Consider the following 15,047-nt stretch of genomic DNA (forward strand, 5'->3'; position numbering starts at 1 on the left):
GCTTAACACATTGTTAATTGCTAAATGCATAGTTAAATGGCTGAATACATTTTTAAATAACTTAATACATTGTTAAATGGCTAAAATCATTGTGAATGGCTAAATATATCATTAATGGCTAAGTTCATCGTCATTGGCTATATACATTTTTAAATGATTAAATACATTGTTCAATGGCTAAATACATTGTTTTAATAGCTAAATACATAGTTAAATGGCTAAATACTTCGTTTTAATAGCTAAATACATACATGTAATTGAATGGCTAAATACATTGTTAAGGACTTAACATATCATTGTAGCTACATACATTGTTAATGGCTTAAAACTTTGCTAATGGCTTAATAATTGTTAAATGGCTTAATGCATAGTAAATGGTAATTCATTTGAATTTTAATATAAAAAACTACAGCATAAGTTTATTGATTACAACAGTTTATGGATTTTTTTTGGATTTTGTAACGTCTTTTTACAAGCATTTGATTGGTAAAGACTTGTATTTGTTATAAATGATAACAAAAAAGTATCATTAAGTGAAATAGAGATTGGTTGATTTATCATTGAAAACACAGCATTTTGAATATTGGCCTGTTCATGCTCATTTGAACAGAAGGTGTGAATTACAAGTTTCAAACATGGAAGTAATATTGACAAAGGACAATATTACCCCAAAACATGACATTAGAAACACCTAACTTGTTATGAATAGTTTTGGTTGTGGTGGCCTTGTTGGCATAATAAAATTATGGTTTTCTTTAAGAATTATATCACTTTGTTATATTGATTTAATCTTGTGCATGTGCATTCAGTCATGGTACACTCCTAGATTATCAATTACTGTTAACAAAATATGGGCAGTGCAGTTTATCCTCACTTTACTTTAAACTCCAGGAAAGGATTGGTTTGTTTGTTGTTAAGGAATGGATTGATTTGGTCGGCTATGGTTACTATTTCCGTGCCCTTTGCTCACACAAATATGAGACGTACTCTGGGAAAATGAAGTTTAATGCATATGGATAAAGTTTTGTCCAAGTTTTAGTATGAACACTTTGCACAGGCTAATCAGGGACGACACTTTCCACTTTTATGGTATTTTTTGTTTACCAAAGTATCTTCTTTGCAAAAATCCAGTTTAGGCGGAAAGTGTCGCCCTTGGTTAGCCTGTGTGAACTGCACAAGCCTATCTGGAAAGAGACTTTATGTGCATGCATGAACCCCATTTTCCTTAAAAAACAAATCAGATTTTTCTAAAGTTATTAACAAATTATTTTTTTTTAATACAGTGAAAGGCTTTTGTGTATACCACAATATTATGTGCATGTAAACTAAAGCAAAAATAAAAAGTAGCCGAGACTGTAAAAAATAAGATAATAATAATTTCTATAAAACCAAGCTTATTAATACTAATAAGGATAGTTTGTCGTTTTCATCGAATAACCTTTGAAATCTACTTGTTCATAGTTAAGTTTAAAAAAACAACCACTGTTACCCCTTTTTATGCTTTAATAATGTGATAATCACTTTATTTCCCCAGTTTTTTTATCAAGATATGTATCAATAAAGTCAGGTTTTTAGTTAAAAAATATTTATATGTAATTTAAAATTGAAAGATTGAAAAATATTTTAATGAACTTCCTTACAATTTTTTTAATTTCTACAATAATAAACTTATTGTGTATCTTCCACCATTTTAACACAGTAACAATCTTAACTCACAAGTTAAAAAAACTGATAAAAATATTTGACTAATAGAATAGATTGTAATTAGTAGGCGTGACTCGTTCCAATATTGGCAACTCTACAAATATTTGCCAACACGCTCATTTTTCCTTTTGTTACCGACAAAGTCAAAGAGCTGCATGGACAAAGCATTGCTTTGTTGAGTGTTTCTTAAATGATTTTTCACATGTCTTGTGCCAAAACGCATGTTTGACGGAAGCTAAATCAATTGTTCTTTATCATCCCAAATGATTGTTAAATGTCCGTAATTATGTCTGCTCAAGTTTGTACCTGTGTATGGTATGAATGGTTAGTATACCAATGCGATGTATTGGAAAAGCTACCAGCACTCATTGGGCTTAAAATTTTATTGACAAAGTTGCGACACTTTAATTGGGTAATTATGGTGCACTTTGTGTAATTATAGACAGTCATTAGTTTTTGAATGTGGATATAAGGTTTGGTAACTCTTTCAGTGCTGGAACCAAATTTTGAAGGCTAACGCTCACAAATAAAAATCGCTGGTTAAAGATAGGTTTTGAGACTTGTGTAATAACTCATGGCAACAGAGGGATGAGAGAGCTATTTGCATTTATTTGTCTCATGAAAATATTCATGATATGTTTAAATTCCTCATTACATTGATTGTTCTATTGATTCTCATTTAAGTCTTACATTTCAACCACCTGTGCATGTTTTGAAGAATGATGTCTTTATGGATTTTAAACATCTGTACATGTTTTGAAGACATTTCAAGTTTTGTGGTATTTTTATGAAATCTCAATATAAATAGCTATTGATCATATTGTGAGTACTCCATATTTGTAAGAAAGGTGTCTTTTTGAAGTTCATGGGGTATCATTTTCCATATATGAATACATGCACACCATAGCAATTTGGTCATGGAATTTATTTAATTCATTAAATTGTAATGACTCCAAACAGTTTATAATGGAGCACAATACAATTACAAAAATGTGAACGCCTGAAGGCAATAGTTTCAGACCCCACTGTGTGAGTGTTCTTTAGCCCCCCCCCCCCCCCCAGGACACCAACTTAAGTACTGGTTCTATATAGGACATGAACTCAAGCATACCTCAGGAAGCCTGATGCTTTTGATGTAATCAGGCTTAAAAATATGTTTAAACAAAACAAATATATGAAGATTTTTATTATGTGTTCAGATGAAGTCCCTTCTTAGCAAAAGTCCAGATAAGGAGGAAAGAGTCATCTCTGATTAACCTGTGTGGACTGCACAGGCTAATCTGGGACAATTCTTTTTGCAAATGAATTAAACCCCATTTTCCCAAAGCAATACCCAATTTTCATTGAAACACGTAACAAGTTTTCCAGATCAAATTAATTTCAATTTGAACTCATACTTACATCTCTGGTGATCTGCTTTCCAGCTGGTCCTGGTGACGAGTACACAGACTATGTAGCTACGCGCTGGTATAGAGCCCCGGAGCTACTTGTCGGAGATACGCAATACGGGCCGCCTGTCGACGTTTGGGCCATCGGGTGTGTGTTCGCGGAGCTACTTACGGGACAGGCGTTGTGGCCCGGAAAGTCAGACGTGGATCAACTGTATTTAATAAAGAAAACCCTCGGTAAGGATCAACTGTGTCTAATTTAATTTAACTATAAATTTCATATGTGAAAAGTTCTAAAGTATAAACAGATTTTAGTGGTGTTAGATCCTGGTTTCTTACTTTAACTGTGACATCCATCTATCTATTCAGTTATTTTTATTTTCTACACAGAGTCATTTATAGGTCATTGAAAGTTGTGTGCAATCTTGAACACCTGTCCCCCTGTTTTGATTTAAAAGAAATAACTTACCAACAGTGTCAACAAAACAGCCTATCAAAGAAGGAAAAATAAACATGCATGTTTGACAAAACTAATCTTTATGTTTGTAAAGTGTGAAGTGCATAAATGCAGCAGTTGACATGATTGAAATGTTTGTGTGTGTGGCTTCAAAAGTAATGGGAGGCACGGGTGATTATGTTTAAATGTCAATTGCCTTTGTAAATGGTGTATTCTTATTTGTATAAGCAAATGTGTTTGTCTAAAATCCCACTCTGAAATATGTTCAAGTTGATATATAACAATGAAAAGGATTTGTCAAAAATCTAAAATAGATAGCTATTTCTCTGTTATCAGTATCTTGTTTTCATACAATATAATCTTTTTAATCTTTATCTGTTCAGCCAAACATAGACATTCATGGTATATTATAAAACTTCAAGATATGTATTTGCCTTTTAATTTTTAAAATAAAACTACATAATTAGAAGTCTACTGAAAATTCTGGATAAAACATAGTAAACTATTCATGAAAAAACATCTTACTAGTTTCTTTTGAAATAATATTACTTTGTATGCTTTCCAAACTAAGAAATAATCTAACAGTGTCCCGGTATTTTTATACAAGCTTTTCTCTTGACAAACAAGGCTAAATGCTTGATTTATTAAATTATTTCCCATATAAGCCTGTGCAGTATGCACAGGCTAATCAGGGACAAAACTTTCAGCCCAAACTGGACTTTGGATAAGACCCCCTTCAAATGAAAAAATCCATAAAATTGTAAAGTGTTGTCCCATATTAGCCTGTGCAGACTCCACAGGCTGATATGTAATATGAGGCGGTACTTTACACTCATGAATTAAGCACTGTTTATGAGTACTAGGCACACATTTATATGAAATGTTTAGATTTTTTGTTAATCAGAATTTCTGTGTAAAACCATTCATATTTGTCATGCATTTCTTGTTTTCAGGGGATTTGTTGCCACGACATGTTCAGATTTTCTCCACCAATTCCTTCTTCAAGGGTATGATTATACCAGAACCAGAGAGACTGGTATGTGTGTAGTGGAGCTTCTATAATATCATTTGTTATGCTTGTACTTTATGTAATATGTAAACAGAATATAAACCATGGTATGTTTATTGACATTCAGATTAAGGTACTAAGATTAATTATATATAATTATAATTATCTTTGGTCTTAATTATATTTGAAGGATTGAGAGTGGTATAGTTTTGAAAGTTATGAATTTATATGGAAATGTTAAGATGATTAACAAGAGTTTTAAATGCAACACCATTGTATACATGTATGCTTGATATTTCTATAGTAGGTCAACACACATGCCTTACTGATGTTTTACTGATAAAGATTTTTTATGCCCCCCCCCCCCCCCCCCCCCCCCCGGTAGGGTGGCATATAGCAGTTGAACTGTCCGTCAGTCAGTATGTCAGTATGTGTGTATGTGTGTATGTCAGTCTGTCCGTCCATCCGAAAAAAACTTTAACATTGGCCATAACTTTTTCACTATTGAAGATAGCAACTTGATATTTGGCATGCATGTGTATCTCATGGAGCTGAACATTTGAGTGGTGAAAGGTGAAGGTGAAGGTCATCTTTCAAGGTCGAATGTAAAATATATGGCGTCTTTCCGTCCGAAAACTTTAACATTGGCCATAACTTTTTCAATATTGAAGATAGCAACTTGATATTTGGCATGCATGTGTATCTCATGGAGCTGAACATTTGAGTGGTGAAAGGTGAAGGTGAAGGTCATCTTTCAAGGTCGAATGTAAAATATATGGCGTCTTTCCGTCCGAAAACTTTAACATTGGCCATAACTTTTTCAATATTGAAGATAGCAACTTAATATTTGGCATGCATGTGTATCTCATGAAGCTGCACATTTTGAGTGGTGGAAGTTCAAGGTCAAGGTCATCCTTCAAGGTCAAAGGTCAAAAAAAAAAAAATTCAAAGCGGCGTTCTCATGAAGCTGCACATTTTGAGTGGTGGAAGTTCAAGGTAAAAAAAGGTTATCCTTCAAGGTCAAAGGTCAAAAAAAAAAAAATTCAAAGCGGCATTCTCATCTGCACATTTTGAGTGGTGGAAGTTTATGGTCAAGGTCATCCTTCAAGGTCAAGATCATTCTTCAAGGTCAAAGAAAAAAAAAATCAAAGCGGCGTTATCATGAAGCTGCACATTTTGAGTGATGGAAGTTCAAGGTCAAGGTCATCCTTCAAGGTCAAGGTCATCCTTCAAGGTCAAAGGTAAAAATAAATAAATTCAAAGCAGCGTTCTCATGAAGCTGCACATTTTGAGTGGTGGAAGGTCAAGGTCATCCTTTAAGGTCAAAGGTAAAAAAAAAAATCAAAGCAGCGCAATAGGGGGCAATGTGTTTCTGACGATTACATCTCTTGTTTTTTTACAGGAACCATTGGAAGAAAAGTTTATGAACTTCTCCGATCTAGTGTTAAACTTTTTAAAGGTATATATCTATTTTCATATTAAACTTATTAGTTATGGTTGTTTATATATTGAAAACATTTCAAGTGTGCTAACTTTCTACAGGTCAATGGAAATAGCAATGTGAGCTGTCAAGACATTATTATCCCAAAAAACAGCTTAATTTTCATACGGAATTTAATAAGAAATGTTTAACTATTTATTACACATAAGAGAAAGTTAAGTATTACATTTAATAATCCTGTTTATGAATTAGATACATGTATGAATTCATGAGTGTGAAGTAAGTCTATCCCATTTGAGCCTCGTTTGGGTTTAATGCTTGTTGGTAAAGTGTCATCCAAGATAGGCCTGTGGGGACTGGGCACCTAAATAAGGATGACACTTTACACACATGCATAAAGTCCAGTTTTTTTATAGGGAGGCTTGTTCATATTACGATTAACGCATTACTGTTGTCTCTGAAGAAGATTTGATGAGCAGTTAAATATTTAAACTTTTGGTTACTAGTTTTGGTTACCGTTGCGATTCTTGTTTTGTCAGTCATGTTTGGCCATGGTTACAGTTGCAATCCTTGTTTTGTCAGTCATGTTTGGCGATGAACCCGGATGAGCGACTGACATGTGCGGAACTCATCTGTCACACATATATGGATCAAAACAAGGAGATATTCGAGCCACAGCCCACAAAGAGAGAGAAGAGGGTAAAAAATTCACAAAGAAGTCTCCACTTTAACCATCACCAGCAGGTGTGTATATCAGTGTTTTCCATGGAAACTAGAAACTAGAAATAAATGAGCTGCATTCTGGGAAAACTGGGCTTAATGCATGTGAGTAAAGTGTTGTCCAAGATTAGACTGTGCAGTCTGCACAGGCTAATCAGGAACGACATTTTCCGCTTTAATGGTATATTTCCTTTAAAGGATATCTACAAAACAAAAATCCAGGAAAGGTGGCAAGTGTTGTCTCTTATGAGCCTGTGTGGGCTGAACAGCCTAATCTTGTACTACACTTTACACTCATGCATGAAGCCATGTTCTCCCAGAACAGGCGTCAAATGTTAGAATACAATGTAGAGCTAGAGACAAAATCATTCATGTTTTGTTTTTAGATTTATAAATCTTTTGTAGACATAGATTAACAATCTTTCGAAGCTTTTAACGAATTTGAAATAGCATTGTAATCTTGTGTAAATTTTTGTAAGATTTATGTTTTGGGCCGAAAATTGTAATTAGTTATATGATAAATTAAGTGCTTAAGTTGTAAGAGTGAGTATATAAACTTGAACACATTTGATTAATCTCCATTATTATAGATAAATGTTTTATTTTAAATTATAGCCATATATCTTCTGCCAAATTCTTATTTTACTAAAACTATGCTTATATTAATATTCATGTTTTATATTGCAATGTATTGAGAGAAACTCTAGAACAAGACAGATTGGAAAACACTGAGTATATTGTGTGATATAATATCGACCAATCACAGATCCCTTGCAGTTTCATGCTATCAATCGCTTGCATAACCCCCGCCTTTGCTTTTACGTGTTATACTATATTAACATTTCCATATTTAATATATTGACATCCAAGTGTTCACTGACTTGTTGCAATCCCTGTCGATTTGTTAACATGTTCATAATACCGGTATACAGAGTATAACTGTTCTAAAAAAATACAAAAGAAAATTCTAAAAAAGTAATACACGAAAATTAATTCTTAATTATTGGGACTCCAAACTAGACTAGCTAATGTCTCTCATTCAAATTGGTAGGTGCTGTGTAAGATTTGAATTGCAAAAAAATCTGAAGGCTATTGATGTGTGTGAGATTGTTACTAAGATCAAGGGACTTCAAAGCAGAGGGTCTTGTTTATTGAGCACAGGACATGAGAGAATTATTGCAGTGCTTGAAAAGAAGATTCATGACGCGGAATTAAATGTATTCAGTTATTACTACTTTAGACTGGGTAAAATGGGTATAAAGAGGATTTCATTAATCAAAAATTTATGACATTTGATCTTGTTGATTAAATAGTTGTGTTAAATAAAATTGTAATATCTTCAAAAGGAGTATTTTTATTTGATGCTAAGTAATGAAATATTGAAAATTACAGAAGAATTAATTCCTGGTTTCATGTCCCACTAGCCTGACTAGGGACTACTTGTTAGCTCTCCTGTGCAAAATGTGCTCATGGTGAGCTTTTGTGATCGCCTGTCTCCATCTTCCATTGTCAACATTTGTCTGGTTAACACTTTAGAGGCCACATTTATTGTCTAATCTTCATGAAATTTGGTCAGAAGATTTGTGCCAATGACATCTTGGACCAGTTAGAATATAGTTCTGGTTGGTAGAAAAACATGGCCACCAGGGGGCGGGTCATTTTCCCTTATATGGCTAAAGTAAAACAATGTTAACCCTCTAAAAATCACACTTATAATCCAATCTTCATCAAACCTGGTCATATTGATATCTTGGATGAGTTCGAAAATGGTTCTGGTCTGTTTAAAAACATGGCCACCAGGGGGTGGGCATTTTTCCTTATATGGCACTTGTAGAATCTTGTTTACACTTTAGAGGACACATTTATTGTCTGATCATCATGAAACTTGGTCTGAAGATTTCTCCCAATGATATCTTGGACAAGGTAGAAAATGGTTCTACTTGCTAAAAAAACATGGCCGCCAGGGGACATTTTTCCTTATATGGCTATATATGTCTATCGTAAAACCGTGTTAACACTTTAGAGGCCACATTTTTTGCCCAATCTTTATGAAGCTTGGCCAGAAGATTTGTCCCAATGATATCCTTGACTATTTGGAAAATGGTTCCGGTTGGTTGAAAAATATAGCCGCCAGGGGGGGCGGGGCATTTTTCCTTATATAGCCATAGTGGAAACTTGTTAACACTCTTTAAGTCACAATTTTTGTCTAATCTTTAGGAAACTTTAGCAGAACATTTGTTTTAATGATATCTTGGATGAGTTCAAAATTGTCTTGTCTGTTTAAAAATATGGCTGCAAGGGGACAGGGAATTTATCCTAATAGGGCCATAGCTAAACCTTGTTAGCACTCTAATAGTTACATTTATAGTTCACGCTTCATCAAACTTGGTCAAAACATTTGTTCTAATGATATCTTGGGCTGCATAGAACAAGTCAGTTCCTTTGTATATCAGGTGAGTGACTTTGGGCCGTTCAGGCCCACTTGTTTAAAGTTTAATTTGATATGAATTTGAATATCTTGTCACATTTATCATGGACAGTCTGCAAGAAAAAGTGAAGATAAAAAGCAGTAAATGTTAAACCACAAGGCATTTAAGCTTGTCATATAGGTACAATCATTATTTTGAAATCCAGAGACAAAAATAATGTATAAATATTATTAATCCTGTTCAGAACACTTATTCCATGATACAGCTTTGACAGTTTTAGATTTTTAAGGAGCCTATTTTAATAAATCCATTTTGCCTGGGTCTCCATTTGGGACCGGGTCTCTTTGTTGTCTATACTGCACTGTTACGGTTTATTTAAGCATTGTTTCTGCTCAGATCAAGTTGGCTTAAATACATGACCTCCCTTGTCATCTTAGGACTTGTAGGAGCCTCAAAAATAAATTTTGTTTGAAATCCACAGCACATTTATTGGTTAACAACATAGGGCTTGAATGTTGATTTTTTAACACATTTACTGTGCGCCAGTGAGGCCATAGAATGGGTATAAAATATCTTAAAAGAAATATAACTCATTTGAAAAGTATGATAAATAGTATAAATAAAAATGAAATGTGATACTTTTGTCAGTCAAATGAGAACACAATATAGATTTCACTTAACATATTTATTTTCGCACTTTATTAAGCAAAAAATATCAAGATATTATCCGCAAAGAGGAAGAAGTCCTCTTTTTTTCTTTCAAATATAATGGCACATTCTGACAAAAGATTTAAAAATTATTGAAAAAAGTAATAAATGGGCCTTCTTTTGATTCAAGTGATTTGTCTGTTTATATTAATTGATTAATCAAATGGTTCCCTTTTAAAAATGACAGGCTTTATTGTCTGTGGATCTACAATTGTTACCCAGTTTAAAGACTTCACAACCTAAATTCGCCAATTAAAGTAATGTCAGAAACATTTTGAGAGCTTGACAAAAATTGCTGGACCTAGTTCTGTTTGTGGGTGGTCTCCCTGTGGCTTGAAACTGTTATGGGAGACGTGACCATGTCTGTCCTCCTCTCTTTGCACAGCCATGAGTGATCCAGCGCACATCAATAACTCGTTTACTTGTTGCTTGTTCAATACAAATCTCCTCAGTGTTTTAACTCTCATATTCTACAATGATAAATAAACATAGGATTCTATTGTACCAATGTTTCTCGTCTTGATTCATTAGTATGCCGTGTGCTGAATTTTTCATCTTCATAATGCGGTGTTCAGCCATCTTGGGTCTTGGTCATTCAACGTGTCTCATTTACTTTCAGATTTTTTTTATTGAAGCCTTGTTCTGGGAAAATTGGGTTTAATGTATGTGTGTAAAGTGTCGCCCCATATTAGCCTGTGCAGTCGGCACATTCTAATCAGAGATGGCACTTTCTGCCTAAACATTTACAATGAATGCGGAAAGTGTAGTCTCTTATTATCCTGCGCAGTCTTCACAGGCTTATCTGGGTTGACACTTTATGCACATGCATTGAGCCCAGTTTTCCTAGAATGATGATTGTATCTGACCCAGTGTAAGCCTTGTATATTGTAAAAATATTTATATTTGTACAGCTTTGCTTAAATCACTACACCTCAATTTTGTAACATCAAGTACTCATTTGCCATTGTGGGCAGGTGTCCATAGCACTTTCCTATTGATGAACTTTATATTAAATGGTTTAATAAATGTACTGTCATTAATTGCGTTTTGTTATCAGAGTAAACATTGTTTAATAACATTGGTGGCTAATGCTAATGGTTTCTTATATTTGTTTTTTATCAAAAAATGCTAAATGCTTGTTGTTTTAATATGACGAAAAAACAGACATAACATACTAATGCTTGTAAAGTCTGCGTCTAATATTTAAACAGCTCTGTGAAAACCAGGCTTAATGCATTTGTTGAAAAAGTTGTCAAAGATTAGCCTGTGCAGTTTGCACAGGCTAATGATGCACAACACATACTGTTTGACAGAGTTTTTCTTTTTAAGGTAGTCTCTTCTAAATGAAAATCCAGTTTAGGTTTAAAGTGTTGTTCCTGATAAGCCTGTGCAGACTGCACAGGCTAATCTGGAACAACACTTTATGCACATGCATTAAGCCCAGTATTCCTAGAGTGCGATCTAATGTTTGCTGACTGTGTGCAGTGTGAACATTCCAGTATAAAGTCGCTGTGTAGCTCTCTCTGTTCCAGCAGCCCTACAACCACCAGTTCCCCCACCTCGGGCCCCAGAAGACTTCCACCTCGCCCGTACCCCAACATAAGGGCATCTATCACAACAAGAACACCAAGAAGCCCTTTGATCACCTCCCCAACATCTGACTTTTCGGTCAAGGGGTTCTGCGACATGATGGGCACTAGTTACACCTACCTGATCTATCTGGGACCCTGGAGGCCATTCACACCACTGACATTTGGGAGCAATAATATTTACCTGTTTAACTTTGTAGTCTTTGTGTAAACGCGCGCAGAGGCTGGTGTTACACATTCCGCACATCGTGGGCTACTCCCAGTCTTGCCAGTGTGTTCTCAATACTTGAGTCTCTTTTTGGGGAAATAAGGCTTAACTCAGGCTTATCAAAGATGACACGATCTGTCTAGAATGGATTTTTGCTGAGAATATTCTTTGTTTAAGCGAAAGAATACGATAAAATTGAAGGTGTCGTTACTGATTAGCCTGTGCAAATGCACAGGCTTATCTGACAAAACACTTTATGCATATGTATAAGACCATTTTCCTGGAACATAGGAAGATGAATCCTTCTCCACTGTGCATGTTTGTTTTATCTGCGCACATTAGACATGTATTTGTCTACATGAGTCTTTTACATTATTTCTAAATAAGTCAACTTAAAGTAATGTTTGGACCTTAAAAACAAGGCATCATGTTTGTTAACTGTTTGTTAAGGCAGCATATTTTGTTAACTGTCTTTCTTTATTGCACCTTGTGCTCTACCTTGTCTCTAAATGAGAAAAAACAAAAATCAACAAAACTTAGTCACTTATTTATGGAAGGATGCTTGCATATTAGATTAGTTCACCAATAATCCTGATGTGCCAATAGTTCCAAGTCAATGAAACAAACAAGATTAAAATTAAATGTAAAAAATATCATGAAGTCAAATTCTTTTGTAAAAACAAATTGACTTAAAATGGAAATGTGCAGATTTACATGTACAAATAATGGCTGATGCCGTTTACGATACTTCGGTCTACCCAGTAGGTCCAATTAAACCTGCCAATAACAAACTCTGTTGGAGCCTTACTTTCCTGTCATGAAGGGTAATGCATGCAATGTTTGGAAGTGTAACACCAGGCTTTTCACCATTCTAGTTATGTGTGGTTGAAGTTGAATGTAGATGAGTGAATGAACAATAGAAGAGGAAAATGTGCGACTGACTGACTTAGCTAACTCCATTATTAAGGTATCTATGTATAACACATCAAATTGATCTAATTAGGTTCTTTACATTGTAGCATAGATTAATTTTTTTCGTGGAAGTTTACCATGTGTATTTGTTGATTTTTTCCCTGAATTTTCACTGAAAATAATTAGAAATAGCCTCTCTTATTACTTTAGTATATTATTTATTCAAACGGTATATTCAAAGATTTGTTATTTTCCATAATTTTTATTTGGCTATATATAATTTGTTTGTATGTCCATAAAAGCATATGAAAATTTGAATCTTGTACATTCTTCAAAGAATACCAGCAGCTTATGGTATTCTAGTTTATAGAGATTTATAATATAATATTACTCAGAGGTCACGATGATAGCTAGCACCATGTTAGCCTCCCTCTAGCAAAATGGAGCTTAATGCATGTGCGTTTAGTCCTTTCAGCGTTGGAACCGAATTTTAAAGGCCATTGCAAACAGTTTGGATCCTGATGAGACGCCACAGAACGTGGCGTCTCATCAGGATCCAAACTGTTTGCTATTCTGATAGTATTCTTTGAAAAAAATCGAAGAAAATGCTAATTTTAGAAATTCAGCAGAAGACATTTTAGCAGACGACAAAGTTTCCCAGCATGCAAAGGTTTAGTCTTGTCCCTTATTAGCCTGTACAGTCCTTACAGGCTAATCAGGGAGGACTCTTTCCACATAGTCTCTATTTCATTTAGAAGAGAATTCTTTGAAATTAAGAATGCCATAAAGGCATTTTACGCACATGTATTAAGACCCTATTTTCCCAGACTATGGGGTTATATATATTAAGTATAAATTGTAAAGTATGATAGTCATTGGCATAATTGCACTAAACAGCTAGTAAAACAATACCACTTCCTTGATGATTTATGCATAGAAGAATGCTTGTTAATAAGTCATGTCCTCTTTCGTATTTGGCCAGATACGTAGACCATTTCTTCTCGCACTGTTTATATCTTATTGAAAGTTGATTGAGCTATTTAGATAAGATTAATGGACTTTTCATTGTGTTGTTTCAAGCAATTTGTTTAATTAAAAAGTGTTAAGGTCAAGTAATGTCATGTTAAATTGTGAAGGTAGTATGTTATATAACGTTGACTAGGGACAATAGTGAAGCTGAAGATCAGAAACACTGTACAGTCATTTCTGTGAGACATTATTGTTTATTGTTTTTGTGGGTTGACCGATCATCACATTTAACACAACACATCGGTGAATAACATGAATGTATGTGTCCCAAAGTTTTGTTAAGCACTAAATTTCATGCTGACAAATATGAAAGATGTGCATGGTATATCTGAACATCTTAAGTTAAATTCCTCTCCAGAAAATAAAAAAAAGTAAATGCTAAATGAAGTAAATAGTAAGGGATATGTAAATAAAATTTCAGTAGAGTAAATGCCTTAAAAATGACCTATGTGATGTTTCAGTATAGAAACAGAATTTTTACGCACCATTTATCTCTTGTCCTCTATGAGTGTTTTCATTGCACAGCATGTTTGCCCCTCACTGTTTGAGCACCATTCTTGGCCCCTTTTTTGCTCCCAGTGTACCAGTGATGGCCCATACGGTACCGGCATCTTATGGTCGGCAGCCCCTCTCAGTTTATTTGCCGTTGTCTCTCAGGAATTTAGGGTTCCATGGATTGACAAGAGACCCAAATATTGACATTGTAATCGAAAAGTGTTAGGGTCTTATTTGTTGTACAGCAATTTTTTTGTAATGAGCTAGTTTTTTTCATGTAACACTGAGAGTTCTTAAAAATGTAAAAAAGGTTCATATAGCAAAATGTGCACCTAAGGATGTATATTTTGTGTTTTTCGTGTACAGAACATTTTTGCATTGACTATAAATGTATTACATTTTGGTGGACATGTTTGTATAATTTCATTATCTGCACTGGCCATTTTAATGCACTTTCTTCGACCCCCACATCAACTTTTGATGCATTTCATTAATTCCAGATGGGTTCAGGAAAGTAAAGATTGTATAATCATCTGTAAAGAAAAAATCACAAAAGAGTAATTGCTTGCTAATATTAGGTTTTGTTAAAGTTAAAAGTAAAAATGGAAATTTGAGGAAGATTAATTATTTATAATTAATAACAACCTTTTGAGAAGCTAAATTTTAATCAACACAGATTTACTCCTATATGTTATTTTTCATGTTTCCTTTATTTTGTTGTAAATAATAATAAGTATATATTATTTACCTTGAGATGAATTAAGTATTAATGTTTGGCAATAATTTTTTGTTGTCCTAAAATTTACTCTTAGGTAATTACTTCTTAATCATTTCAATTTTTAAAATCAGAAGTAAAGTAAAAATACAACATTGATATTACACTATGTGCTATATGATGTAAGGCCACTGTCTAAGAACGTTGAGAATGTTACAAACTGCTACATATGTAAACATGTTA

General features: G+C 34.1%; 2 protein-coding genes across 7 annotated transcripts in view; one reads left to right on the forward strand and one right to left on the reverse strand.

Annotated features, from left to right (window-relative positions):
• Positions 1-3,221, reverse strand: part of LOC127873427 (NADP-dependent oxidoreductase domain-containing protein 1-like) — a 47,742-nt gene extending 44,521 nt beyond the window's left edge. Inside the window, exon 1 of the mRNA XM_052417292.1 lies at positions 3,106-3,221. Coding sequence (XP_052273252.1) covers positions 3,106-3,107 — 2 coding nt within the window. The 5' untranslated portion in view covers positions 3,108-3,221. The remainder of the gene's footprint in view (positions 1-3,105) is intronic.
• LOC127873425 (cyclin-dependent kinase-like 1) overlaps positions 1-13,996 on the forward strand; it is a 28,612-nt gene extending 14,616 nt beyond the window's left edge. Inside the window, exons 5-9 of one of the 6 annotated variants that reach the window (XM_052417286.1) lie at positions 3,129-3,329; positions 4,503-4,585; positions 5,961-6,017; positions 6,582-6,743; positions 11,389-13,996. In XM_052417286.1, coding sequence (XP_052273246.1) covers positions 3,129-3,329; positions 4,503-4,585; positions 5,961-6,017; positions 6,582-6,743; positions 11,389-11,517 — 632 coding nt within the window. In that variant the 3' untranslated portion in view covers positions 11,518-13,996. Of the gene's footprint in view, positions 1-3,128; positions 3,330-4,502; positions 4,586-5,960; positions 6,018-6,581; positions 6,744-11,373 lie in introns of all 6 variants that reach the window. The other 5 variants (XM_052417287.1, XM_052417288.1, XM_052417289.1 and 2 more) reach the window with 5 other exon arrangements.
• Positions 13,997-15,047: the final 1,051 nt, after the last annotated feature.

Source organism: Dreissena polymorpha, chromosome 3 (assembly GCF_020536995.1).
Source record: "Dreissena polymorpha isolate Duluth1 chromosome 3, UMN_Dpol_1.0, whole genome shotgun sequence".
Taxonomy (NCBI): domain Eukaryota; kingdom Metazoa; phylum Mollusca; class Bivalvia; order Myida; family Dreissenidae; genus Dreissena; species Dreissena polymorpha.